Source organism: Dermacentor variabilis, chromosome 3 (assembly GCF_050947875.1).
Source record: "Dermacentor variabilis isolate Ectoservices chromosome 3, ASM5094787v1, whole genome shotgun sequence".
Lineage (NCBI taxonomy): Eukaryota > Metazoa > Arthropoda > Arachnida > Ixodida > Ixodidae > Dermacentor > Dermacentor variabilis.
In genome coordinates, this window is record NC_134570.1 from 33,941,728 (window position 1) to 33,968,924 (window position 27,197).

General features: G+C 46.6%; 1 protein-coding gene across 1 annotated transcript in view; it reads left to right on the forward strand.

Annotated features, from left to right (window-relative positions):
- The window catches only part of LOC142575388 (uncharacterized), a 209,542-nt gene that overhangs the window by 167,816 nt on the left and 14,529 nt on the right, over positions 1-27,197 (forward strand). The window contains exons 19-26 of the mRNA XM_075684725.1: positions 9,891-9,980; positions 10,948-11,013; positions 14,857-14,957; positions 16,108-16,176; positions 16,409-16,426; positions 19,121-19,284; positions 21,093-21,122; positions 23,886-23,915. Of these exons, the coding sequence (XP_075540840.1) occupies positions 9,891-9,980; positions 10,948-11,013; positions 14,857-14,957; positions 16,108-16,176; positions 16,409-16,426; positions 19,121-19,284; positions 21,093-21,122; positions 23,886-23,915 (568 nt within the window). The remainder of the gene's footprint in view (positions 1-9,890; positions 9,981-10,947; positions 11,014-14,856; positions 14,958-16,107; positions 16,177-16,408; positions 16,427-19,120; positions 19,285-21,092; positions 21,123-23,885; positions 23,916-27,197) is intronic.

Consider the following 27,197-nt stretch of genomic DNA (forward strand, 5'->3'; position numbering starts at 1 on the left):
AGTGATCTACGCAGTTCGCGCGCACTTCGCTGGTTTCGCGTTCAGGCAACAGCCATGGATTTTGATTGGAGCGAACAGAAAGACGCCGTCACTGTGGTGATGTGCTGTGCCGTGCGTGGTGTCAGCTGTGGCAGCACGGAAGCTTTTCTTCGAAAAGCGACGCTAGTGCACGCGCCCATGCCGCCGTTCGCGATAAGTTGCCGGTCGCCCAAGCCGCCTCCTGTTGGAACTTCGCGCGCGTAACGAGTAGTAACATCGCGAGTAAGTTGTAATTTTTCTAATTAGCGTTGCGTGGGAATCGGTGCATAATTTTTGTGCTTTCTTTTGCTGCTGTTTAGTTTCCTGCGAATACTACCGCTTACATTCGACACGTCGCTGGAACTGCTGCGTCCCAACATCACGAAGCAAAGCAACAATTACATTCCTGTAGTCTGGCATGGTGGCGTGGGCATTGTATTTGGTGCGACGCTTGATGACGCCGGTAAAAAACACATGCTAACAAAGCTTTCGGCGTGCCACTGATTGGTTTAGCAGTTTTCCGACCACGGTCGCGCAACTGAGAAATCGAGCAACAGGCGGCTGGCCCAGAATAATCGCTTTTCGGGAAAAGCGACCGTTTGCAACCAACTTGGTTGCGTGACCGCTGCCAGTCACCGGTGTGAATGAGCCTTAAGGACATTGTTGAAGGGAGGAACGTGTTGTCATCGAGAACGAGGCATGCTGGTTTTATTTTACAATATCTGTATGAGTAGTGGAGAACGTTACGTCTCATCAGTCTAGCATGACTGACTTGAAGCACCCTGAGCAACCGAAAAAGTCTGATTACACACCATCTGTCCTCCATAGGTCCTTAGGCCAGGGAAAACTGCCCTCCCACCTTCGTCCGATCGGAGCGTCCAAAGTTGTCGAAGGGCCCGCGTTGAGGGCGAGGGTTCACACAATCACTCCCGCACATTTGTTCACTGAATGCACAGAAAGGAGGGTAGCTTCGAAGACGGGGATTGTCGCGCTTGACTCAAGCTGGCGCGTGTTGGTTCCTGAGATGACCCCGCAGTTAGCTGGAGCGTTTGTCAAACTGCCGTGGCGGTTACTGGAGTCCGTAAGGAAACGCCGTAGAACACCCTTTTCCAAGAGTTTCTTGCTCCCATTGGCCCGTGACGGTGACAGTGAACCAACAAACAACACTTGATCCGCCAAACGTGTATCGCCTTGCTGGCGCCGCAGGTCTGTCCGAGGGGGACGCATTGTTAGCTTCAAGAAGCGATTTGGCGCAGTGGGGCAGGAGAGGCTAGAAGGTAAAGGCTAGAAGGTAGCCGATCGTAACAAGGCTAAACTTCATGGAACTTTTCTGGCTTATCAAACGTGCGAATGCCTGCCAGTTGATCGATTTTGTATGAGAACGCAGCTTATGCAGACCTTCTTTGTTCCCTCTAAGTGAGCTGCCCTTGTGACAACAAAAGAACGCCCTTGCCTTGCTCTCTGGAAATGTTTTACTTATTTTCCCGGAGTGGTCGCCGTCTATGAATCGGGCGCTGTCTCAGCACTTTCATCGCCACCGCCGCAGGTTGGCTAGCGCCTGTTAGATACGGGACCTTTTCCTGAGCCTCCTTCGAGTTCAGCAGACCACATCGAATCGCACCACAGCTAATTAAGGAGCGCAGAAGTACGGATACCACATTCCCGAGGCGCGGCACGTGCAAACAAGTTGGCGTCCCCCACCTCGTATGCCGCAGGTGGAGCTATTCACTGCTTGGCTCTTACCGAAAGTGAAGCGAGAGCCTGGCACTGTTGCAGGTAAAGTGGGTCCCGAAGCAAGGCGGCGGTAATGCACCGTAAAACCCTGGCAGCGTCGCCCCCATCCGCCTATTGTGACGGCGCATTGCAAGTCAGCAAGGCAAGACCGCAGGGAGAAGTAAGCGCTCGGACAATTGGGGACCAAGCAGCAACCTCTCCGCCGGTTGTGACACCATCGCACGGGCGCCTACCATTGGCCGAAAATGACGACACCCGAGCGGGCTCGCCGATTGGCCGAAAATGGCGTCACCTGAGCGGGCTCTCCCCTTGGCCGAACGTGACGTGTCTTCGAGACACCGAAGGGCTTAAAAGACGCAGACCGGGAGCAGCAGGGGAGCATTCCTGGAGCATTCCCTGGTTCATCTCTTTCGAGCTTCTTGCCACGGGCCGCAGCGTCTGAGTTGCTGCCGGCCCGTAATGACTTTTATGACTGTTAATGTCTTGGTCGTCTCACTGTAAATAATGTAAATAAACCTCCAAGCTTTTCATACCAAAGTCCTCCTCAACTCTTACACGCCTAAGAAATAGCTATTAGTTATAGCGTGCTTGACTCCTATAGCTACTCCTGACATCAGACACCTCGATTAAAATCCTACAGTCATCGGTGCGCAAAGTTTCATACATTTCTCGCCGTATAATGAGCGTGTCATTTTCGCCGGATTTTATTTCGTTTTCTTTGGTTTCGTTATTAAAACTTCCCTTCAAACTATTTTATTTTACTTTTGAACTTTTTTTTACTTTTATTTGAATTATCGATGAATTCGCGATGGCTTTAGTTAGATTGGGGGATTCCTGCTTTGAAAGTGCGCGTTTCAAACTATAAAACTACGACATTCGAGAGAACTTTCGCCAAGATAATTTCTTTTAAATCTTAGACAGTCTGACAGCTCCCTCAGGCACGGGCACAATGCTTTCCTGCGTTTCGAAACAATGCTTTATCGAACGTTTCGGACAGATTAAATGTGTGATTACATGTCAGTTTATCGGTTTTGTGTGATGGCACATCTCCTGAATCGCCCCATTGTTCTTGCCACTAGAGTCGTTCTAAGGAAAGCGAAGAAATGCTCTTGTTTTTTGCCAGATAAAACTAACGTGCTCGGTCTCCGAGATAATCTTGCAGTTCATTGATCGGGTGCTGTCTCCGCGTCTCTTACGCAGGACGCCGCGGGCACAGACTACTGCGCCAAATAGCACCTGCTGTGGATACTGCACGCTTTTATTTATTTCACGTTAAAGAACAGATGTCGAAAAAGGCCCGCAGGGAGAAACGTTGGATGCACAGCCATTTCCTGTTATATATTATTATTGTATTCTTATTGTTCGTTGCTTAGCTCGCTACTGCCTTTCTCTGAGGTGCTCATATTCGATTAAACTTAAAGCAAGGTTCCACAAATATCTATGAAGACACGCCATTGCGTCACCAAGAGAAAGAAAAAAGACTTCCTTTTCCACGGTTGGTGACGAGGCTTAATTCGAGATCTTTGCTCAAGGATCTTTCTTTACATGCACGAACTATAAATTTGTTCAGGGGCGGTAGTACTTTTGCGCAATGTATAAACCTCACATATATATATATATATATATATATATATATATATATATATATATATATATATATATATATATATATATGGAATACGTGTTTACTTGAACTAATCTTCTGGTTTCATCACCTTTCTTTTTTTTTTCCTTTATTTGAAGAACACTTAGTTTTTCTTCGCGTCTAGGACGACCAATGAAAGTTTCTTTTTCAGTAATCTAAGCATACCTCGAACCGATCATAGTCGCTGATTCGGTTTGAGATCGTCAACCAAACTTCAGAATAGTCGCTGATCGAAAGCGATCAGCGACTACTCAGAAGCCCGATCGCTGCAGTCGCTGATCGCAAAGCGATCAGTGATTGTTTTCAAGCACGGCCATCAACTATCGTCGCACTCAATACTTTGTTAGATGTCTTGAAGACGGGCTGTTCAATACGAGTTCTGGCAGTTGAGTACAAATTAGCAGAATGAAAGACATGTTTATGTTTCTTCTTCTCCTTTTTCATGTATTACTCTGTGAGTTATACGGTAATAAGAACAAAGAAATATGTCAGGCATGCAGAAAATAAAAGGAGATGCGGCGGACGAGAACGTGGGGCACGGAGGATCTTCAGCTTCTGTCTTGTATAAACGGCAGCGTAAGACGCGCTGCTCTGGACGCTTCGAAGGCATTGCCCTTCAATGAATTTGAAGCCTGGTCCACCCGAACAACGACGTCTTTGGACTTCACACAGTCAACACGACCTTCACATTTGTGAGATTTTCCGTGTCGTGACTCATGTCATATTTACACCTGCGGTGGCGGCTTAGTAGCTTCGGCGTTGCACTGCTATGAGCACAAGGTCGCGGGATCGAATCCCTAGCGCGGCGGCCGCGCTTCGAATTCGGTGAGATGCAGAAACACCCGTGTATCGTGCATTGTGTGCACGTTAAATAAACCCAGTTTCTCGAAATTAATCCGGAGCACCCCAGAACGGAGTGCGCCTCATAACCAGATCGTGTTTCTGGCGCGTAATGCCTGACAATCTAATATAATCTCATATTTACTCGTACCTGTGTGAGTCATTTTTTATTACTTTCACGTGGTTCATAATTGTTTCTAAGGAAAGTGTCTGCCACGTAGGAAAAACGACAGGCTGTATAAAGAAGAAGAAATGGTATGTTTAGTATGCGAATAGTGAAAGTATGAAATAATGCCGTAGTTGCCTGCAATAAACTTTTGGTGACACGTTACAGGCGATATTTGTGCGCATGCTCACAAGAGCACTATGTCAAAATTCATCGCGTTTGCGACTAGGCTAGGGCTTCCCATTGCGTGCACGGGCATTCGTACGCAACTTGGCCAGAGTACTGGACACTGCAACCACCGCCAGCGTCCCGCTCGCGGTGCATATAATCGACTAAGTATATAAGCTTAGCTCTGTAGAAATCTACCGGGTTGACAACGTTCGTTTAAACGGACGCCTCCGTACGTAGCACGCAGGTGAAATAGGTGTTAAATTGAACAGTGATCAAGCTGAAGACTATGAATGATGGATTATGGACGACGCATTTTATGACACTGTTGCAGTATCTCTGTGAAACGGGTCTGAATGCCTATATTTAGTTTCATACTGTCGTTTATGCGGCGTGGCAACCCAAGCGAATTAAAAAAAAAAAAAGTCTAGCGCGAAGCAACATTGGGGATAGGTTAAAAGCAGGCGGCTTGGCTCTCTCCTGTAAAGCGTGCTTTGCCACTTCTGAAATATGTGAGCCAAGAAGCCAACTTAACGTAACAGATCAACGATTTGGTTTTCTGGCATTCCCCGCACTTCGCAGAAGCTGATGCGAGCATATACGCTCGTATATAAAACGACCGCACAAAAGGGCATCAAGTAAATTACGACGCTAAACGGTGTCCATTATCGGTATTACTGTGTAGCTTTCTACTTTTAAGGGCCCTCGAACAACCTTGAGCATCGGAAATTTGTTATGTAATGGCAGTTATATACGAGTCTGGCAACTAACATGCCGGCACATGTATTTTTGAACACAGTGCCGTAAAAGCTGGGTCACAGGCGTTTGGTGATCGAGAATGCCAGCCTCCGCTCATCTCTTCCTCTCCTTCGCGACTCCCCCTCAAGCAGTCTCGTTCTCCTCGTCGTGTACTCCTTCAATTTCGTCTAAGTGACACGTGGACACTACGTCATTATCAACGTCATGCTCGTCTTTATTTTCCCTTGTTTTGGAAGACCGACCGTATCCTGTTACCATGACTCCGTGTTTTTCGGCTACACGTGGTCGATGCCGTGTTCCGTGGTCCTGCGAAGCAGCACCGCAATGGACCCTGTGTTGTGAATGATATGCGTTGACTAGGTGCGGTGGGTTGTCGGGCCTCCAGCAACGTATTGCAAACAAAACGGGCACCCGCTTTGTTTACACTGTTATTAGAGGCCCGCTAACCCACCGTACAAATAGAAAAGAGGAACTGCAAGTAAACGGACGAAGGAGGCCCCACTAAACGGCGGTGCTTTGCCAGGCCCGCAACTTGATACCGTATCGCCGTGTTTCACAGAGACGTGCCATTTGCCGTTTGCAAGGTGTACATCACCAGCGGCACTTCCGAGGAAAACGAGAACTGAAGCATCGAGTCGGTGCGGAAAAGGACTTGCATTCTGTGTTTCATTTCATTTTTAAATGTGACGCATTTCTTGGTGAACATTTGCCACTTTGAAAGTATCTTTCTAGCCGCCTACTTTTTGGTGACCTCATGGTCGTTTCTTTAACTTGGTATCGACCAATATTGGCATAGTATGACAAGAGTATATGACGAGCATAAATGATCTGTCATGAAATAAATATCACGACTTGTGTCGTATAGGCCATTAAACAGCCGCCTACGTCTTGGTGCTCTCATGGTCGTTTCGCTAACTTGGTAGGCTCCGCGCACACTGCTTCGCATAACATCGATTCCCACACGGCATGGGATCTTCCGGCTTTTTTCTTTCTTTCTTTCTTTTTCTCTTTCTTTCTTTCTTTCTTTCTTTTGTAAATATGTATTTCAAAGACGAGCGATGTGGCACTGCGAACCGCAAACCGAAGCACGCAACACGTGTTTGCAGAAGCAAGCAACACAAACTAGAAAGAGCAGGCGTGTGACTGGCATGACCTGCGCGGGGAGGCGCGCTGACAGGTGAACCGTAAGTCGTAAATTCTCTTAGGTCTACTGTTTAAAGAACAGCTCTTAGGCACCTGTTCCTGCTGCGAGTGTCGACGTTGTCCCTCGGCGTAACCGATCAAACAAGCACAGAGAAAGGTAAAAGCGAGCTCGGAACGCAGCGTGAGAAGAAAAGCGTAGTGCCGCGCAAGACTTTCGAATATCGTTACCAGATGGCGCCAAAGCAGCGCCATCGTCTGTTCACCGATATGCGGCGAGCGCGTCCAATGATACCACACATGGAAACAGCGCGCTGCATGAGCGGAGGTCTTTCTGCGGCGGCTGCTGTGAATCGTGCCCACGCATCACGCACGCGCTGCCTGTCGTGATCGCCCAGTTAGGGAGGCAGTCGCGTCACACTTCGCTCCGTTTGGAACGTGCCACACGGGACAGATCGTCTGCGCCAGACAATGTATCGCGAAATGAAAACACGTATAGAGCTGCGCTCAAATTTCGCATTAGGGAGTATCGTAATCGTCAGTGAATTTTTTGACGTCACCTAGAGCATCCTGGTGACATCACGATGCGCAACGAGGCACGGGCAAGGCCAGAAGAGTAGCACAGGACTTTTTTTCCCTTTTTTTTCTTTTTTCTTTTATTTGTTGCGTCTCCAGATCGCGCAGCTCTGCCGCGTTCGCCAGAAATGATCACAATGGCATTCTGTACACGATGGGCGTGTTTATTTGAATTGTGTAAAGAAAAAGAATGTCAAAGGTTGTTCAGGGGCCATTTAAGGCTTACTTTGCAGTGGTTACCATTAGTATATTGCGAAGACAAAGTGAAAAATTGATTATTTTAGCTGAGAACACGCGCTTCGCATACAATATCAGCATGAAGATAACCATTTTGAATCGACGCAGACAAAGCTATCATCTGAACTATCGCATATTTCGCGTCACCGATTCCTAAACGTTCCAAATTACTTAAGAACGCAGCAAGTGAAAGAGCCAGCAAGACGCCGAAAGCTTCGCTCAGCTGAGATTTCGTGAGAACGGCAAACTGGACACTAGAGTATATGTTCTTTATTTGCTCGTCTTGATTTCTAGCGATGTTTCCCGCTACATTATTTCGCTGGAATTCGCGAAAACAACGTGGAAAGCAAGGAAAATCTGGTTGCCGGATCACTGGTGACGAAAAGCGTCTGCGCTTTTAGTGCAACATCGTATGGAACAATGTGTTTTCTTGGATCATTCTTGGGTGTAAGCTAACAGTAAACGCAAATAAAAGAAAACGGGTGCCTTTCCCTTTTTTTTCGGGAGTTTTTAGAGAAATAAATCTCAGAGAAGTTCACTGGCCATTAGTGCTTATTACGAACCGATACTCCGTCTTCCTTTCGTTTTCCTTGATTACAGGAAAACATTCAGGAAATGGTTAACCAGAATGCTCCAGAAGGGGTCATTTTCATTTTGCCCCGTCTTATACTAGCGCTTTACCACCTTCCATTTCGCTTGCTAACTATAATTTTCGTTACTGTCGCAAGGGAGGGAAATAATCTCGCCAGTGCAATCGCGAACACCCACCGCATGCTGTCTTCGTAAGAGTAATTCCACATCGCGTTCGCGTGTTGTCGGGAAATTTGAATTGCAGATAGAGGGAAAACTAGCGCGCTCTTTGTCTCTCTCTAGGAGGGAAGAATGCGTGTTTAGAGAGAACGCCGATGAGCTGGCGCACCTCCCCTGCGCGATCCTGATCTCGAGGGAGGCTGTAACAACAACTGCCTAGGTAAAGGAGCGCCTAGAGTTTTCCGCAGTGATGTCAGCATCCTAAAACAGCATCCTAAAGCATCCTAAAATACGCGCGCTTGCCTCCGTCGTGAGTGTCGACAGCCGCCGAAAATCGCGATTGACTTCACGACACTTCCGACCGCAATTATGACATATAATTTCACAAATAACTGGAGTTGTGGCAGAAGCTCTAACGGCATCAACCGATGAAGTGCGCGATCGTGCGAATGTACCATTCGCGAGCTTTGGGGAAATGGAATGCGCAAGCAGATAGCCTCGATGGATAGATGGACCGATTCTATGACCATATGCCCATTGATATGTGGTGGCTGCGTGTTGCCAAGCCCTTTAACTGGTACATTTCTGCTGCGTTCTTCTTTTTTTTCTTTTTGGTGCTCAGAAACCGTCTAAACTTAGTACACTTTATGCCCCCAAGAAAGTGACGCTTTATTTTTTCATTCTGTGTGTTTCATTCATTCATTCATTCATTCATTTACCCTCAGGGCTTGTACATTACAGAGGCGAGGAGCATGTTAGAAAGTGAAAATTGCTAATAAACACTTGACACAATAAACGGTCATGAACCATTCGACATGTTTGCATAAAAAATATAGGCAGAATAATATTCTTCAACAATCCTCTTATTATTATCCGCTGCATATTTGTTATTTTCCTTCGCTGTTATCTTTAAAACCGACAGCTTCGGACAAGGCAATAACGTCGTCATTCAACCTGTGGATGGATGCTATGGCATGCCCCAACACGTCTCGCGCTGAGGTTGAAATCGAAAGCAAGGGTAGAGTTCGCGCTCGCGGTGCTGGGTCGGTGTGCTGCCTACGCCAAGGCTTTAATTTCGAGACTGGTACGATCGTCAAGCGCCTTATTATAATGCGAGAGCATAACGTGTCCCATGAGGCAGAAAATCCGGCGTTGTTGTCCACAATGGGGGGGGGGGGGGGGGGAAGTACTAAAAACCAGTGGGACTTGATCAGCTTCTTGTATGACGTCAGTAGTAATACAGAGTTAGAGTAAGGTGACTTAAGGTGGAGCAAAGCGGATTAAGGAGAAGTAAGATTGATTGAGGTTTATACCAAGGTGGATTAAGGTGAATTAAGAACGTAAACGCATTGTCGTACTTAAGAAGACATTAACGGTGATAACTTGGAGAAGCCATAATGCTTTCGCTTTCATAACACGTAAGGATACTTAAGTGGCTGTGAAATTTCGCTCCTGGCTCATGTCACATAGAGTGCGCAGTAGCCGTTTCGGAGCAACAAGCCGTGCGTTGTCGATTGCAAGCTCGTACGTATGCACTGTACTATGTGTACTGGCGTACCAAGAAGCGATTAATAAACATTACATGATGTATTGACCCGCCGTGGTTGCTTAGTGGCTATGGTGTTGGGCTGCTAAGCACGAGGTCGCGGGATCGACTCCCGGCCACGGCGGCGGCATTTCGATGGGGGCGAAAACACCCGTGTACTTAGATTTAGGTGCACGTTAAAGGACTCCAGGTGGTCGAAATTTCCGGAGTCCACCACTACGGCGTGCCTCATAATCAGAAAGTGGTTTTGGCACGTAAAACCCCATAATTTAATTTTTTACATGATGTATTATGTCTGTGTTTGTATCCAGGGCGCATCCGTCAAGCCATTGGTAAACTTGCTCAAGATCCGGCTGCAGCAATCTGACGGCGAAAAGCTTATTAGGGAGATAAACAGCAAGGTGAGTCAGATGCTGTTAGTCATTTCCTTTCTTTGTCATCGGTTTATTAATTTATTTCATGTACTTTCAAGGCCCGAAGGCGTTGCAGAAATGAGTAGGGGCAAAAAAAACGAACTGCAGTAAGAACATCACCAAAAGTCATTCTGTGCATTTATAACGAGTGTTTACTTGCACTCTTATCACGTTCTTGCGCGAGGACGGCCGCATGAACCTATGTACACAATAAAACTAAAAAGAGCATCGACTGCTACTCTTCTCTTTCTTTTGTCTTTTTTTATATTGGAGTAACTGCTATTAAGCCCTGGTTTCGGGAGTTTTAGCGCTACTGGGTGAATTACGTTCATTCTGCTTAGAATAAACGTGCGCCATCGTGAGCTCTCGAAAATATGGTACGATATAGTACGAAAGGCTAGGCCTGAAAAAGGGAGTCCAACGCACTCCTTTTCTCCTGAGATCATACGAGTAGAATTACACAAAAGCGGCAAACAGATGACCATTCAATGCTCATTCAGCGGACATAACCTGTAGTACATTCGTCAGTGATAATCTTTGTCCTTGCATCGCTAGTGGTGCATGTTAATATAGCTGATCGTACCATGTAATAAAGCTAGCTTTATATCTCTACTGAAACGTATAGTTTATTGACCTAATGCTTTCCCCGAACCATTGCTTCTTTTCTGCGTTCCGTGGTTGCTTATTTGATAGTCCCAGTTATGCTCCGTGAGAAGGTCATCACCACTTGCCTTCTACGTAGCGGTTGCGAGAAAATTGAACTTATTCTTTGCAGGTGTTTCCTTCGACAGTATACTTTAACAGTGGCCCCTTTTTGCTGTATTATATATATATATATATATATGTGTATATATATATATATATATATATATATATATATATATATATATATATATATATATATATATATATATATATATATATATATATTAACTTGCTCTCTATACACACGCAGCTGGTAGACAACATCATGCTTGGAATTGAAGAAATCACTGGTCATCGAGGTGGCAATTACTGGAAGGTAAGTGAAGCCTTCGAAAATCCTGGTTGAATTAACTGCTGCAGAGAAGAGGTCGCAGGAATAAATGAGGATAAATAAAGAAAATGTCTCGTGATAGTGGTAGTGTTTTGTAATTTCGGTAGTCGTTCTGCAAACACGAGTATTTTAAGCGGGCACTACAAGTTTTCTTCTTCAAAGACGCAAACAGAGCGAAAGCAAATTTATTTTCCTCGAAAATAACATCAAAACTTGGGTAGAAATCGCAAAAACTGTATTGAGCAGTTTTCGGAGGATGCGGGTGCCCTATAGGTGGCAGGTAGAGTAGTGAGAGTTGTCACATCTTATGATTCACGCATGTATTAACAAAATAAACTGCATTTCGTCAAAAAACAATACGTGAGATCATAATGCATGAAGATATTTTGTGGTATGGCGCATGTCGGTAGATAATTGAAACAAGGGAAGCACAAGATTACCGTTACATGCAGTAGACATGGAAAGAAGAAGGAAAGATACACATGGCGTAAACGAATTACAGCAACGATGTTATAGAAAAAAAAATTAACTGACAATTTTACAAATACAGAGCAAGATCTAGACTATCGTAAACAGATTCTGCGCGTTCTTTAGCGAAATGTGTTTCACATCAGTGAAAATCGCTGAGACAATATTCTTTTTCACAGTTTAAAACTAATTTTAGTTAGTTTGCATCTGCGAAGAACAGCGGCATAATTATGCTCTCAATGGAAGTGCCTCCAGCGCCTCATCTCTCACCGATAATTTATTCACGTGCGCCGCATCGACCACTGACTTTCTCTAGATAATGGAAATTAGCCCGAAGCGTTGCCTATGCATTGTTTCTTGATACTTACTCGTTTCGTCCTTGTTTTTATACTTCTAACTTCTATCTAGTTTATTTTTGCATATTCATGCCTGTTGTGTGCTGCTTCTGGCCTGAAAGACCAGAGTAGGCGTATAGTATTGCGACTCGGTGACGAAGACGAGAGACGGACTCTTGAAGCGGTCTAAGAGGAGACGAAAGGCTTTATACAATGTGCACAGATATAGCAGGTAATAGTATACGAGTAGCGGTGCTGAAGAGCGCACCAGACCGATGGAGCGGCTGGTAGCGAGTCTCTCTTAACAATGGGCTGGCTCTGCCTAAAATCCTTTTCGCGACTCATCGCCGCCATGAACGAGGCAGGACCGGTGCTAACGTCAACCGCGTCGCTTTCCTGTTTCGTCGCGGGAGAAGTTCAAGCTGCCTACCACCGACTCTACGGCAAAGGGTCAGCGGCTCTGTGGAATACTAGCGCTGTCGATGGATTCGTCGTGGTTTTCTGTGCCCCCCGGACTCCTCAGTTCGATCCACGCAAAGGGTTCGGCAGTCTCCTGGAACTTTGCAGGTTGTCGCAAGGGCAACCACTTCAAAAGAAAGAGGAGGGGAGTTCACCCTCCTCGTTCACCCCGTTGTCTCGGTGATATGCACGCAGTGTGGCACAACAATAGCGAGCGTGGCGCAACAGTAGCGAGCGTGGCTCTGCAAAAGAACGTAATCGCCTTTCTTCTTCAATACTATTAGAGGTTGTCTGAGAAGAGCGGGGACGGGAAGCTTAGGATTTTTAACAAGGCGTGGGCTTTTGCTTTTAACTCTCAGCTTAACCACGCAACGCCGTGAGCGAGGTTAAATAGTTCTTCTTTTTGGTTCGGGAAACTTGTGCGCCATTAGAGATTCCGTAAGTAGTTCTTGTGTTGTCTTAGACGCCCTAAGAGTTAAGTAAAACGTCGTCGTTTTTTAGTCATGCTTGTTTGTTTTCATGCACTACCTGGTGGTGCTTGAAAAAGAACTTGCGTATAAATAACTGTATTGTTCAATGAAAAGAAAATGCTCAAAGTGTAGCGCTCGTACGGTCTGTGCCTTCCTTCTTGTCCGTGTGTGCCTTACGCAATCCGCAGAATGAAGGAATAAAGTAAAACGTTGTCTAGTGATCCTACAGTGCCTCTAAGGAAACGTTTTTATGGTAATTTTTATTGCAAGGTTTACCATTATCGTCACATGCTTAACGAGCAGTACATAACCTACAGCGCTAAACCCGCTCGTATCTCGCGCCGCTGATCCCATTACCCCGCAGCGACAAATATCTGTCTGTCTGCGGAATGATGCAAGCCTGATTTGGAGTTAAAGAAAGTTTGGGTGGTCGAAATTAATCCGAAGCCCTCCGATACATCGTCCCTCGTCACGCTATGCCGTTTCTAGGCTTTAAACGACCCGCCGTGGTTGCTCAGTGGCTATGGTGTTAGGCTGCTGAGCACGAAGTCGCGGGATCGAATCCCGGCCACTGCGGCCGCATTTCGATGGGGGCGAAATGCGAAAACACCCGTGTACTTAGATGTAGGTGCACGTTAAAGAACCCCAGGTGATCTAAATTTCCAGAGTCCTCCACTGCGGCGTGCCTCATAATCAGAAAGGGGTTTTGGCACGTAAAATCCCATAATTTAATTTTGATTAGACCTTAAACGCTGTGATTTAAGTTCCGCGTCACAGCGTCGCGCCTTTGTTTCAGAGCGCAATTTCTTGGGCGCCCGTTCCTGCCGCGAGCGTCGGCGTTGTCCCTCGGCGTAACCGAGAGAACGAGGACAGCGAATAATGAAAGAGCGAACGCTGAGCGCTGCGGGCAGTGAAAGACATCCCCGCATCCGCGGCGCCGGCCGAGCGGGGGAAAGAAGAAAAAAACCAGAAAGCTCGCCTTCTAGCATAGCGTTCGCCGCAAGCGTTTCCCGGTAAAGATTACGGCTGCGAAAGCTGCACTTGCTGGGAAGCGGCAGCTGTGTGGCCGGGTTATATAGTATGGTGCTGCACGTCGCGGCTCTTCCGGTGATTGGTGCGATGTCTAAATATATCGAGAAATGAAAACACAAATAGGGCTTCGCTCAAATTTCGCATTAGGGAGTATCGCAATCGCCGGTGAATTTTTTTTTTCCTTTCTGTACACCAGAGTCCACATTACCGCAGCACCATTTCTCGTATAGTCTGTTCTCTGGCGTCGCTCTATAGCTTCCGCAAATAAGCTTATGACCAGTCGTAGAACGCCCAAATTATGATGCCACGGCACAGTTTTGACACCACCTGCAGAAGGCTAGGTATCTAGGAGCCGCCACCAGGGAATGCAGGCAACATTTCGTTTTGAGCATGGTCTCCGTGACAGAGCGCGCCGTCCGATCTCGGAGGCTCTGTTTCTTTAGTTTGCGAGCTCCTAGCAATGAGTATACGCAAGTAATTTCTGTTAGGAACGCGTATATGTGACACGTGATTGTCATCTTGCCCTGGACGCGTATATGTGACATGTGATTGTCAGCTTGCCCTTTGTATTCTATGCTTGGTCAAGAAATGTAGCCAAAGCTGGACAGCTGTCGTTTAATCCAACCTAACCTCAGTCTATATACAACGCGCCTCGTTTGCTTGCCTGCTTGCTCTTCGCTTATGGCCCTTACCCACTACGTGGGATTGGCCAAGAAGCCGGCGGTTAAAGGTTAAACGGAAGGGGAGAGAGAAAAACCTGTATGTATGGCTGATGTGTATTTCTCCTTCGTCGTGTTTCCAGTCCACTGCAGGGCGAACGCTTTGCTGCCCAGCCATGTCCATTTACCTCTACCTTGTTGCATCACTTGCTTTTTCTTCTGTCCTAGACTGCGCTTCCGCTTTCTTTGCACTCACCGGTTGTCCGTGTATAGATAACCGCGTCATGTTCATATACTGTCTTAACGAAATATTTTGATGGATTTTCGTGGCGCTTTCGCGTCGTACATAGGCATCGCTTTTAACTTTATCTTTCGTGTGAGTGTGCGTGTCTTCTCGAACCGCAGCAAGTGATGGAGCAGATAGACGAGAAGTACCTCAAGCCACTGCTGCAGCACAAGTCGGCGCAGGACAGCCTCACGAGGGTGTACACCAAGGTGGTCCTTGCGTAAGTTTCCTTCCAGCCTTCCTTAGTCGCTGAAGACGCTTTCTGAGTTCATGCACACCACTGCGTTTCGGGGAAATCTGCCAAGCAGAATAAGTTTTGTAGAAGGGAAGCTTGTGATGGGGCACCTGACGGAAGTCGTGACTCCGTTTGACATTCGTGTTTGAGACGAAAGTAAGGTCAGTTAAAGAGAAGCGTTTATTAGACAGATGCGCAGCATATTATGATCACTCCAGTTCCCCCGAATAGAAAAAAAAAGTCTTTCTTACGATTTTCTGACTCTCGCTAACAGAGAGAGAGAGAGAGCTCTTTATTTAAAGGTATACCAGAGCGAAACAATCAATCAGTTCATACAAATTTATTTGAAATATCTGTTGTCATTATTTCCGAAATAATATAGGTTGATTATTAGAAGAGACAATAAAGATCAAAGTCTCAGTTTTCGAATTTCGCGCCGGATCCCCAACGTCGGTACGTCACTGTGACGACACGGATATCAAATTATTTTTTCGTGTTTAGGCCGCGTTGGCTCAACAAATGTTAAGGAAACACGCCGTGTTCAATCTTTGGCTCCTATTGGAACACATAGTAGTCAGTCTTTACTGCTAGGGAATTAACTAGGCCCTAGAAAACGCTGTCAAAATCCGTGACGTCACAGCGTGCTGGTGCGGGAATGAGGCGTCGCCACCCATGTTTTGTTATTGCGCTTTTTCTGGCTTACCAGGCGTCTTATCGTGGTAAGAGGGGTGTTTTTGATAATGCAGAAGGGTAGTTTACTAATAAAGAAGACAAACTTTCCTTTTAGGGTCCCTTTAAAGATAACGAGGTTTGCGGCGTTGATGTGTTCGCGTGCACGTTACTCTGCAAGAGAGGAGAAGAGGCAAGAGAAATGCCTTAAAAGAAGAAGGGCAGAAGTATTGAAATAACAAAGCAGCACTAAGAACAACACCAGTTGACATCTTGATTCCACTTACAATTCACCTCTTAAACCATCAGCGTTTATGTCCGATTTCTCATCTTGATTTCACTACTCGCATTTTATATGATATACTACATTACACTCCGGCTAAGTACTCGCTTTTTTGAAAGGCAGCCAATTTGTTTATTATAAGTGGGACGCGGTTTATTATAAGCTGTGCATGGAATGTTGCAGGGACCACTACGCACACCTGTACGGCCCAGCGGCAGCTCTGGAGGAGAATATACCTCTGAATATACAGCAGTAAGTTGTTCTTGACATGGTTTCACGTTTCTTTTGGAGTCTTGCCTTGAGACGCACAATACATAACGCTAGCTGTTTTTATTATTTCGGTTACCGGTCCTTTACTCTTATAACGTGTACCTACTTTCTTATCACCAGTGCTTAAAACTTTATCTCTGAGAAATATATCTTCTAGACAGGTGGGCGAGTGTTTATTAACGGTATTCTTTCTTGTTTGTCTGTTCCCCTATAGTTGCTCAGATATGGGAAGGTGAGTACCCGTACTCCAGCAGAACGACGCTCGCCTCGTTCACAAAGACACCCTCGCAAGCTGCCCATAATAAGCACTTCACAGGCACGCTCGATTCTACTCGATGCAGCACAGAGTCGCGCTTGACATATCGCATCGCAATCGCACAACTTTTTTTACTCTCCTTCTCTGCTCATGTCTACGCTTTGAAAAAATGTGTTACGCCCGTAAAGATGCTGCATTGTCCCATGGCTTGCACCTTTACCTTTAGGGCTATAAAAATTTTGTTCCACACGACAGCGAACTGAAACTGCAACTGTGATGGGGGGAGGGGGGAGGAATAAATAAAACTGCATTTCTCCCCATCAACGATTGCATCTTACCGCGTAAGGCCGAGAGCGTCAGCCGTAGGGCGAACAAGGACCCTTTGTACACCTATAAGGGTGTATAAATGCTTATTGTGTGCAGTAACGCAGCGTTTTGGGCCTGTTGGTATGACATGATGAGGCTTATAGCACACGAAAGGACGACACAGAAAGGTACACGGAAGAGGACATAGTGCCTGTGTGCACCATGTCCTTCTCTGTCCTCGTACTTTCGTGCGCCTCATTATTGCGTACGCTAGTTCTCGCACCCCCTGTACACCCACAAGGGTGGTATGTGTACACCAGTTCTCGCCTCACCAGCATTGTCTTTTGCACCGCATCAGTTGACTGTCTGCCTCCGCACTTCGGCAACGCATTAGAGAAATTTGGCGAAGCATGATCGGTCGTGGGAGCGTTTAATGGATACATATCGTTTTTCAAATGTAAGGCATCTCACGCAGGTATTTGTTTTCCTTTCACATGTTGTGCTTCCAGAAGTGAAATGCAAAGGGGACAGTTAAAACACGAACATGGAAGATGCCGGAAATGCCACTGTCGGTGTTGGCAAATTTCATGCGAGAGGGCGCTTCGTTTCACTTCGCAACAGTGCGTGGAAATAATAATCAGTACGTCCTCTGATTAAAAAGCACATTCTTCCGATTTCGCTGCATGCTGGGGTTCGAACGTTTCTGTTTGATTTTTATTTGTCCATGGTATTACGCTGTGGCGGCGTTGCGTAATTACATCACGCGTGATATCCTTATTGTCACATTTCCTAAAAGCCAATGGCACGTGCGGGACACTACTCCGCCAACATTTCTGGAACATTCTATGTAGGCCTCAGGTTTCCTTGCGAGCGTTCTGCGGGAGATCAAAGTCTTGGAACCGGATGGGTCGGCGTTGTCAAAGTTCCCTAAAGAAGCAATGTAAAAATTAAATTTTTTTTAACTTGAATCCGTCATCTAAAAGTGGCCAGCGGCCTCCTTTCTGTATAAGGTTGGTTTCTTTTTGTGGAGTTACACCCATGACAATAACGGCACCGCATGAAAATTGCGCTTAGAGTGAAAATTGCGAGCCTTGCCGCAGCGTCCTTGAATGCAAGAAGCAGTACTACGAAACGTTGAGGCGCGTAGAAACGTGTTCTATCCCTGAGTTCTACTTAATGCGCACAGTATATTGTTGCTTGCTTATGAGCTGCAGCGAGAAGTGCACTTTCGACTGGAAACTCTATCCACATCACCCACTAACAATTCGCATTTATGCACTTTAAAAGTAATAGGACTTAAACAGCGAAAGGGATCAACGCACAGAGGAACATCTCTCGAAACGTTAGACTGGTTGTCGTCTTTTATACGTCTTGGGTTTATTCACTCTTGTGAACTGTACACCTTTTTGATGCGAGCAGCGCAACAAATAAGATTTGGTACGAAGGTAAGGAAGACGAGCACAGCGCTCATATACCAAACAGATCAGCTTATAAGTATTTCCAAGGATCTACATCTAAATCTGAGTGAGCAGACTCGTGCTCCTAATAGCTTAGCAGGTGCATTAGCAAAGCAGTTTAAGCCCGTTCTGTGCCAATAGCGATCAGGTGGTAGAACGAAACCACTCTTCGAAACCTGCTTATCGGGGATTTTTCGGCGAAGCCGAGAGTGTTACGCTACATTCAAATAAACCTTAGCATGGGGGGGTCGAGTCAAAATTTGAAATGGGACAGACCGACGCGGCCTCGTTTGCATGGACTTGTCTCTCGCGTGGCTTGTGTTCCTGTACATGCGCCACTACGTGTGCCGAGATCTCAGTGGCCGATCTCTTCAATTTGAGAAAGCTGTGCATGTTGGCAGAGCTATAGCGGACGAACCTTGAAAATCCATCGAATAGACACTTACGCAAGACAGAGCGGTAGACGGAATCAGCGCACGTTCGGGTTGATTGTTCACCGCTGATTCCAGTATTTCTTTTTTTCTTGTGTAGTTGCTCTGTCGTCTGCTTTCCTACTTGGTCATAAGTATTTACTAGCTCTTCTAGTGAGAAACTCGGACAGATTCGCGCACTTGGTTGTTTACAGCGCACTGCTCACGCATTTTCACTGCGTTTAACATGCACCTTGCGAAGTGCATCGTGTTTGCCTCATGCGAGCGACCACAGCGGGTTGATTCAACCCGACCCAACGCTCTCTCAATACGACCCCGTAGTGGTCACACGAACCCGAGAAGCACGAAAAGCCGGCCCTATACAAGCTTCTGTCGAGTTCGTGCGAACACCCTGTCATGTTGGTTTGAACATCCTGTTCGGTAATTCGCGCATGCAGCGCGCTTGCGGCCCAAATTGAGCTGCGTTCTTCCGGCAGGTCTTTCGACGAAGGCATGCTGGACGCCCTCACCGAGGAACGCATCGAAGAAGAAACCGCGGCCGAAGAGGAGGAGGAGAACGCCGAAGACGAAGACCGCGGCTTGCTCTTCAACGCCAACACGGACCGCAAGCCCTCCATCGCCCCAGGACAGAACCAGATAGGTGCGCCGGTCGGCGCCTCCAAAACCTCTGGGTGGCGTAGGTAGTCGCAGAGCGCGCGTGCGCTTAGCTGTAGCTGCTACTGGATGTGCTGCTTGCTAGACTGTAGCCTGCACCTGTAGTGCGACGTGAGACTTCCGTCCACACCACGGAACCGTGCTGCTACAGACGCAGTGCAAAGTCTGAGCGAGAAGGTTGTAGTGAAGTATAGAGCAGCGGCTAGCGCAACATAACACGCGAGGAATGCTGACAGTCGACTCCTGTGCGTACAGAGCGGCAACCGCAAGGAACGTAATTCTCGCGTATTTCGTTTCGCTTCCCGAACACTGGCGCATACCCACTATGGGGGATTGGCCAAGAAGCAGACGTTTTTCCGTATGGTTAGAATTAAAGCAAAACTAAATTTTATGAGTGGAGCGTGCAGCGTCGCCCGAATTCGGCGCGTTCGCTTCGTCCAAATACGTATGCCACGGGGCTGCGTGCCATTGCGGTATAACCCGACGAAACATTTTTTGGTTGGAATTGCAGCGTGGCCATCACTAAGCGTATACTGGATACTGTGACGCTGAAAATGCGTTTCTCGCGGCTGCCGCTCTTGTGTACAAACGTTGTCTTCCTCCTCTTCTTCTTCTTCTTCTTCTTCCTTTCTTGGTGCCTACGACGAGGCTATCCACGTTTCTGTAAACAGAACATGCGCTCGTAGGCGGTTATGCATAGCTCCTTACGAGGTCATGTTGGTAGTACCGTCAACAACGTAAAATTCAAGCACTTCCGAGGCTGCGGAAAGATAAAAAAATTCCGGACGGAACGAGCAAATTGCAAAACAGAGCCCCTGTAGAAAATTGGACTGTGCGCGCTCAAGAGGAGTAAGAAGCAAATACGGGAGGAAAAAGTGTACAAATATCTGTTTCCTGGCGACAGCGAGTGATAGAATTTTGATGAAATATGCGGGGAAGTGCATATTGTGGTAGCACGTACATAATCATGAGAGGGACTGGCCTCCTAATGACTCTGAACGAGAAGTTTTCTGAACATAAGAAACTAAGGAACCGTGTACCTCGTGTTTTAATGCGCTAGCATTTTGAATGGCAAAATAAATAATAATAAATGATTACCGATTGCCTGGAATATCCGCATTCCTTCACGAACCCGTGTAGAGAGATGCATGGAGTCCGACAGTGTTACAACCGAACATTGTTGAAAAGCGCGGCCTCGCACGGCGCATAAATGTTTCTGAGGCAGAAGTGCGATTTCTATAGATAGCGAAAACCAGTACAAAACGCTCTCTATTATTTCTTTTATAGTCGTGAGCTCATCGTTTTAGCGACATCCACCGGGGTCACGGAGAGTCCTATAAGCGACAGGAGTCGTTGTGAGCGGCGTGCTCTTTCCATGCCTTATTGCCCTTGGTTCTGAGCTTGCGCCATTCGCCTCTTACTTTCGCTGGCGTAGCCTCATTATTTGTGCAGCCTCGCTTTTTTTTGTGTGTGTGCTTGGAGGACGCGAAGCGAAGTCATCTTGAAACAGACGTCTTAAAGAGGTTGGGATTAGAAGTCTGAGAAGTCTACCTGAAAGGGAGAAATCTACCTTTTTTTTTTCTCGCTGTGACCTTCGGTTCACGCCACTTACTCGAACGCTTTCCGATAGGGAGCTAAATATAAAGCCAGAATTTGCGTCGAATACGAAGTACGCGAAGAACGTCTTCGGGAGCAAAAGGTGAAGCAGGTGGCTTTATCGGACGCCTGTGATGTCGAGAGTGCTGTTTCTTTGACATTGTCTTTTGCCTTCTTTTTGTTCCTTTCTCACCACAGCCCCCAGGCGCGTGCGGTTCTCACGATTCGGTAAGCTTCTAGAACTAAATAACTCGCAAAATATAAGTGCATTCGTATTGAGAAACTGTTCTGTGAAAGTGTTGAGCGAACGGGGGCGGGCACACACTCGTAATTTTGATGTCTATAGTGACGACAGCAACGCAAGGATTCTGTCAGCTTTCGTTTTATATACAGTGTGAAGATAGTTAGTCGTTGTTGGCTGGGACCAGAGTTGTGAATTTCTACAGGGTGCAGTTTTTTTTCTTCTTTCCGTTCGTACACTTGGAAAACAAACGACGTTTTAAAATTAAATTAGAAAGCTTTGCGACAGCGTGTTCCAGCATATGCTCACTGTCACGTCACAGGTTGCGACGACGTCTTGTGTACGCTAGATAACTCAAAGTGAAGAAAAAGATGTATTATATCGCGATTGTTCACAACCTAGAATGCGACTTTACAAGGTTTGCAGGCTCTTTCTGTGCAGCTAAAATAAAAGCACAGACGTGCTATAGAAAAAAAAAATAGCTCAACAATCTGACGTCAAATTAATCTCATCGACGCCGTTGATGGCGCACAACGTTCAGAAAAAGAAAGGAGTAGACTCCAATTTCTGCGCAAGTGTGTCATATTCCTGCCGCCGAACAAACACGAATCGACATACAAAAGTTCGACCTACAGACTTATATAATTGTATATCTGCTTTCTTTTGGTGTCTGTGTTATATAGAAGGAATAGGTCGAATATTTAAAGAGCGCCCGGATGCCTGCATGTCCCAGAAAAGTTCCGAGTATTGTGCCCGCCCCGTGTCTGCGTTATGTAACACCAACTAACCTGTCTAGTGACTCTTTCTTTAATCAAAATTAACACGAGTAACTTGCAGAATAGCGGCTGATGTTCCGAACAGTAACTCTCGCCTGTGCCTAACAAGTGCTTATTTTGCTAAGCCGGGAGCCTGCGTATGCGTAACAATAGACTCGCAAAGGATTAACTTTGGTGTGTTTTCACCTGCCGCTTCTCCTGCGATTTGTGGCCGCAACAGAAAGGCAAAGAAGTCCCGTATGGATTAGTCAAAAGAAAAGGAGCACTCGGAAGCCAGCGAAGCGCTTCTTCGCTATTCTATTATCCGGGCTAGCGAGGTAATTCCGGTGAAAGCACTTTGCCGACTTGCGTTGCCCACCGATTAACCTTCATGTAGCATCGGTTGGCATGCGGAGATAAACGGCAGCATTCGGATTGCATCCTCCTCCTTCTTTTTTGTCCCGTATTTATTTCGTCTTGAATTAGCCGTGTATTCGACGTTGTGCCCTATAGCGTAGAACTATTTGCTAAAAGCTCGCCTGTGCTGTTATTTAATTGTCCTATAGTTTCGTAGCGTGCTGCTTGCTTCTGGGATTAGTTATTTGCGGCGAGCTACCAGAGTTATCTCCTGTTCGTGCTCCCCTGAGTTTTGTTTGCGTAGTGGCACTAACGCGAGCTGCACTTCGCTAGGGGAGTCTTTGCGCTTTCTTTTCTCGTTCTTTCTCTATGTTGTTTTAAGCTTGCTGAAGTGGCGAGCGGTGGTGGTTTCCTTTTCGTTTTAAATAGCATCCTGATTTCTAGTTAGCTGCTTGGATGCTGAAGTTGCGCTACGTTCCTTTATTTATTTATTTATTTATTTATTTATTTATTTATTTATTTATTTATTTATTTATGTTTAGCTCTCCAGGCTGAATCGTGCATTGTGCTCTAGCTCTTACGTTCGTGCTCACAATAGTGACGAGTTTCAGACGAGCCCACGATCAAGGCGAAGATCATTCTTTCTGAGAAACTGTCATGTTAGGCGTTTAACACTTCTGAGCGATCTCGATATCAAAATGTAATGTGCTGCGACCTGAAAACGATCATAGGCGTGAGCCGAACAAGCAAGAATAAAATCTCGACCGCCTCAGAGCAAAGGATGGACCGTCCCGTTCACTGGTAAAAGGAACGTCCGCTTAGACGTCCGCAATCGGTTATGGACGAAATATAACCCACAAGGGTGCAGACTATAATTTCGCGTGTAATTGTACAAACGTCTTCTTGACGCTTCATGCTATGTAGCCTAACTTTTTTAAAGCATATTTGAGTAAGTAAACCGCACTGTAATTTCTTGAGACTTCACAAAGCTTACTCGCAAGTTTTTTCGAAACTTTCGTCAGCTGTCTTTTTTTTTTCACGCCTTGTGCCACTTTCGGGAGACCATAAAACAATGACTTTTGTTTTTTGAAGTAGGATAAGAGGATTCGCAAAAGCAGTAGTAGGTTATGTTTAAAGGGTAACATAGTGCAGTGTTTTGGTGGCGAAGTCTTCAAGACATAAACGGCGACTAATGTAGGCGAAGGAGGCCGTCAGGTTAGTCTGCAATGAATGATTCAGCCAAAGAGAAGTACACATTCGTGTTTTCTTTAGTAAGTCCCGCAGTCCCTGAGTGTCGCCCTACGCCCTAATGGCGAAGCGTTGAGAAAACAGTTATGACAACAAGCATATGTACCCCCCCCCCTCCAAAAAAAAATAAAGCATGTTGCATCAATGCACACTAGTTGCCATCCTTTTGGTTATCTTAAATCGTTTCACTTAATCAAGGTGGTTACACTCGGACAAGTGCGCAACACTCAGGGACTGCGTCGCAGGCCGTTGGAACCGCGGAAAGCGAAGTAGCTTTTTTTTTTTTTTTTCGTAACGGCTCACCGTGAAGGTCTGCACTTTTGTGTTCTCTCTTCCTTCTAATTCCCGGCGTGTCAATAACCCTGTGATCTTCTCTTGCCCACCGGAAAGTCCCCCGGCTGACAAAAAGTTGCAACGACGGTAAGACACGCGGCGAAGCCCGTTTCGTGTCGCTGTGCACTCATGCCTCGCCGGTCGTTGTCGCTCACGCCTTGACTGCATGGGATCCCCGTGGCACGATATCGCTGGCGATGTGCGCGCATGTCGATTTGCCGCGGACGAAGAACAAATGCAAGTGCTGCACGGGATCTTGACCGCGCAAATACGCTACATGTAGCCGTTCGCCACACGTGCGTTAATCGTTCGGGAAGTTGCACTGTCGGCTACGGAATACCAGAACCTGGGAGATGCGAACGACAACAGCAGCGACATCCTGCGTCGCTTTTGGCAACCACAATGCGTTAGGTGTTGCATTACTCTTACCGTCAAAGAAATAGAAAGGAGCCGCTATACATCAATAATGCTTCTGCCGACACTTTTGCCACAGCAGGAAAACAGCACCTGCCTATTGCTGCACTGCAATAATAGTTCATTGCACTCCGGTTAAAGGCAGCGTTACATGATGACGCGACCAAGCAAAGCTACTAGCGTCTATTTCTACGGCGTTCCAGTATTCGCGACAGGCTGAAACACTTAACTTTCTCGACTAAGTTTTATGCGACACGTTTTGTTCAAGAACCAAATTTCGAAATCCTCCGCACTTAAATATATCGCTCCGAGCGATATCTAGTGGCTCGTACTGTGTAGTGCGATCCTAACTTTCTACCGTAAAGTTGCAATGAACGCTGCTTTATCTCGTCTGTGGCGAGTGATTGTGTGTCTCCCTCGTTACGGTCCATGCAATATATCTATAGAACACCTTCAACCTCTCGAGCAAGCATCCCGACGGTGGCATTGTTCACTTGACACCGTGACACAATGTGTACGTTTACCACTCCACGAGAAAGGAAACACTTTGAGAAAAACGACGTTTTTCCGGAATTATTTGTCGCCTCCCATCCACTTGTGCCGTGAGCGCCTCGGCATAGTGCGTGCGACCGGAGAAGAAATTCTGAATCAGCAAGGAGCGCTTAAGGTCAACTCTCCCGAGATATACTTTGTTCTTCGTCGGCTCACAATGAAACGACGAGCTGTGCTCTATTTTTCTTGTGTTTGCCTGAATGTCGCACTGTGAAAACTCCTGCTTGCGGAAGGTTCGAACGCATTTTGCCTCTTCACGCGCTGTTCAAAAGGGTCACTCGCATTTTCAGGAAGGAACTCGGGAAGGAAACTTACTATGGTTATACGTTCTCCGCGAGAGACCACAGCGTTCGTACAAGAGCTTGACGAGTCACCGTCTGATCAGGATATTTAGGACGTAGTCATCATCTGCGACTTGAAGAGCTCTAAGGAACCCTTTCTGAACCCTCTCTATTTTACACGTGGCCGTCACGTGGCGTCAAGTGTTCGCACAACTTTCCCAAAAATGTTCACCATGTGATGGTATCGGCGACGTCAATTTCCAACTCGTGTCCAACCACTTTCAGAGGCTTCGAGCTGCTAGTAATGTCAAGCCACTTGGCTTAGCAATATCTCTCGGCACTTGCACCCTAACCTGTATGGTATTTACACAAGCCGTGCTTAATTTGACTTAAGCTCGCATACACAGAAGTAAGCGCGCTGGAGTTGAGCCTATACGCGTATCTAGTCACCGGAGGTCCTTACCTTGAGGCGGTGTAAAGAACAAGCAACATATAAGCGCCATGTTTTGCGTTCTTGTTTCCAGCGGAAGTTAGAGGCAAGGGCAGTGTCCTGCAACACACATTATTTGCGCAGCAGTCGTTGAGAGCGCTGAAGAGGCACCGTGCGAATCGAATTCGGAGTGAAATGAAATCCGCTGCCCGTATGCCCTTGATTGTGCACCGGACGCACGCTTTCCTTGTTTTCAAGCATGGTTCTTCGTCGTGGAATGCTGCCTGCGCGACGGTGGTGGGAGTGTTCTGGCAATTGTCTCGGCCGTTTTCTTTCATTTTTTCTCTAGTTGTTTGTTTGAGGTGCATATACTGCTACGTGTTGCTTACAAACGAATGGTGTGCCACACTGGAACTTCGCGAAATTGTGAGTTGTGAAATGTGTCAATGTATGGTGTATGTGCGTCTCACGTGATTTCTTTAAATTCGAATGATGTGCTCGGAACGGACATTTTCCCCCACCCATTTTTATTATCGAGTATATGTTGTGCTGAATTAAAGTCCTGTAAGGCCGTACGCGGCTTATATCCTTTTGATCTTATTCCAAAAGGATATAGTCGCCGTATTTTGGTGTTTACAATGGTGGAATTAGGCTAACGAAACTTTATTTGGTGAGTTTGATTAATACCCAGATAATCGCTGAACTCCTATGTAATGACAGCTTGTGATCGCCATTGCGATTTCAGGCCAATGAGCAGCTATAGCTGTTCATTGGCCTGTTAGTCACGTTTTGATGATGGCAACCATAGCCTAAGATAGTAAGTGCTCATTGGTGTATGTCTCGCTGCCCATATAGCTCTTCGCAGTATTGGGGCCTTATTTGTTCGCATGAAGAATTGAATACAAAAAAAACGCCATTTAATGAGGACCACGGTTGCGGTACTGGCTGTGACGCATCTGCGGCCAGGTGCATTCGCCTTCCATTTCTTGATCCGCTGTCTGTCTCGGCTTGGAGGAGTCAATCGAGAAATAATGCCGAGAGATGTGTTTGTTCTTAGAACCCCCTGCTGCTCAGGAGCGCACTGCACGCGTTGTAAGCGCCTTTGAATAAGAGCCGCACGCACACATGTATTCCACGCTTGCTGACTCTGTGGAGTGAGTACTGCTGCGCATACGCTCGCCCTATCATCCACGCGAACGTCATTGACCCGCTTTCGTTTACTGGCTCTCTTGTTCATTAGCTCGCTTTCTCATATCTGACGTGCGTGACACCTGGCACTGACGACGAAGGCGTGCCCGTTCCAGGCCACTCTCTCTCTCTCTCTCCTGCTAACCAAGTGCAACAAAACAGCTCCAACGAACAGGCGTTCATGTCGGTCCCATGATAAACTGAGATAAGCTCAGACAAACTATCGCCGCCCACTTTCTGGTGGCTTGAGAGATACCGGCTAGCGAAATTTGGAACGCGCGGCAAAACAAGGTTAAAGGCCTGTGTGTAGGGCAGGATGCAAGACACGACATGACCTTGTCATCCTTCCTCCACATAAATATGCTAGTGACATTCTACCTGTGCGCCTTTAGGAAAGGACACAACTTGCGGTTATAGCCGTGTGACCGTCTTAACGCTCGAAGGCCACTTATTATTGCGCTAAGAGAAGTCAAGACCGTCGACGCAGCGTGGCCCCTTTGTCGG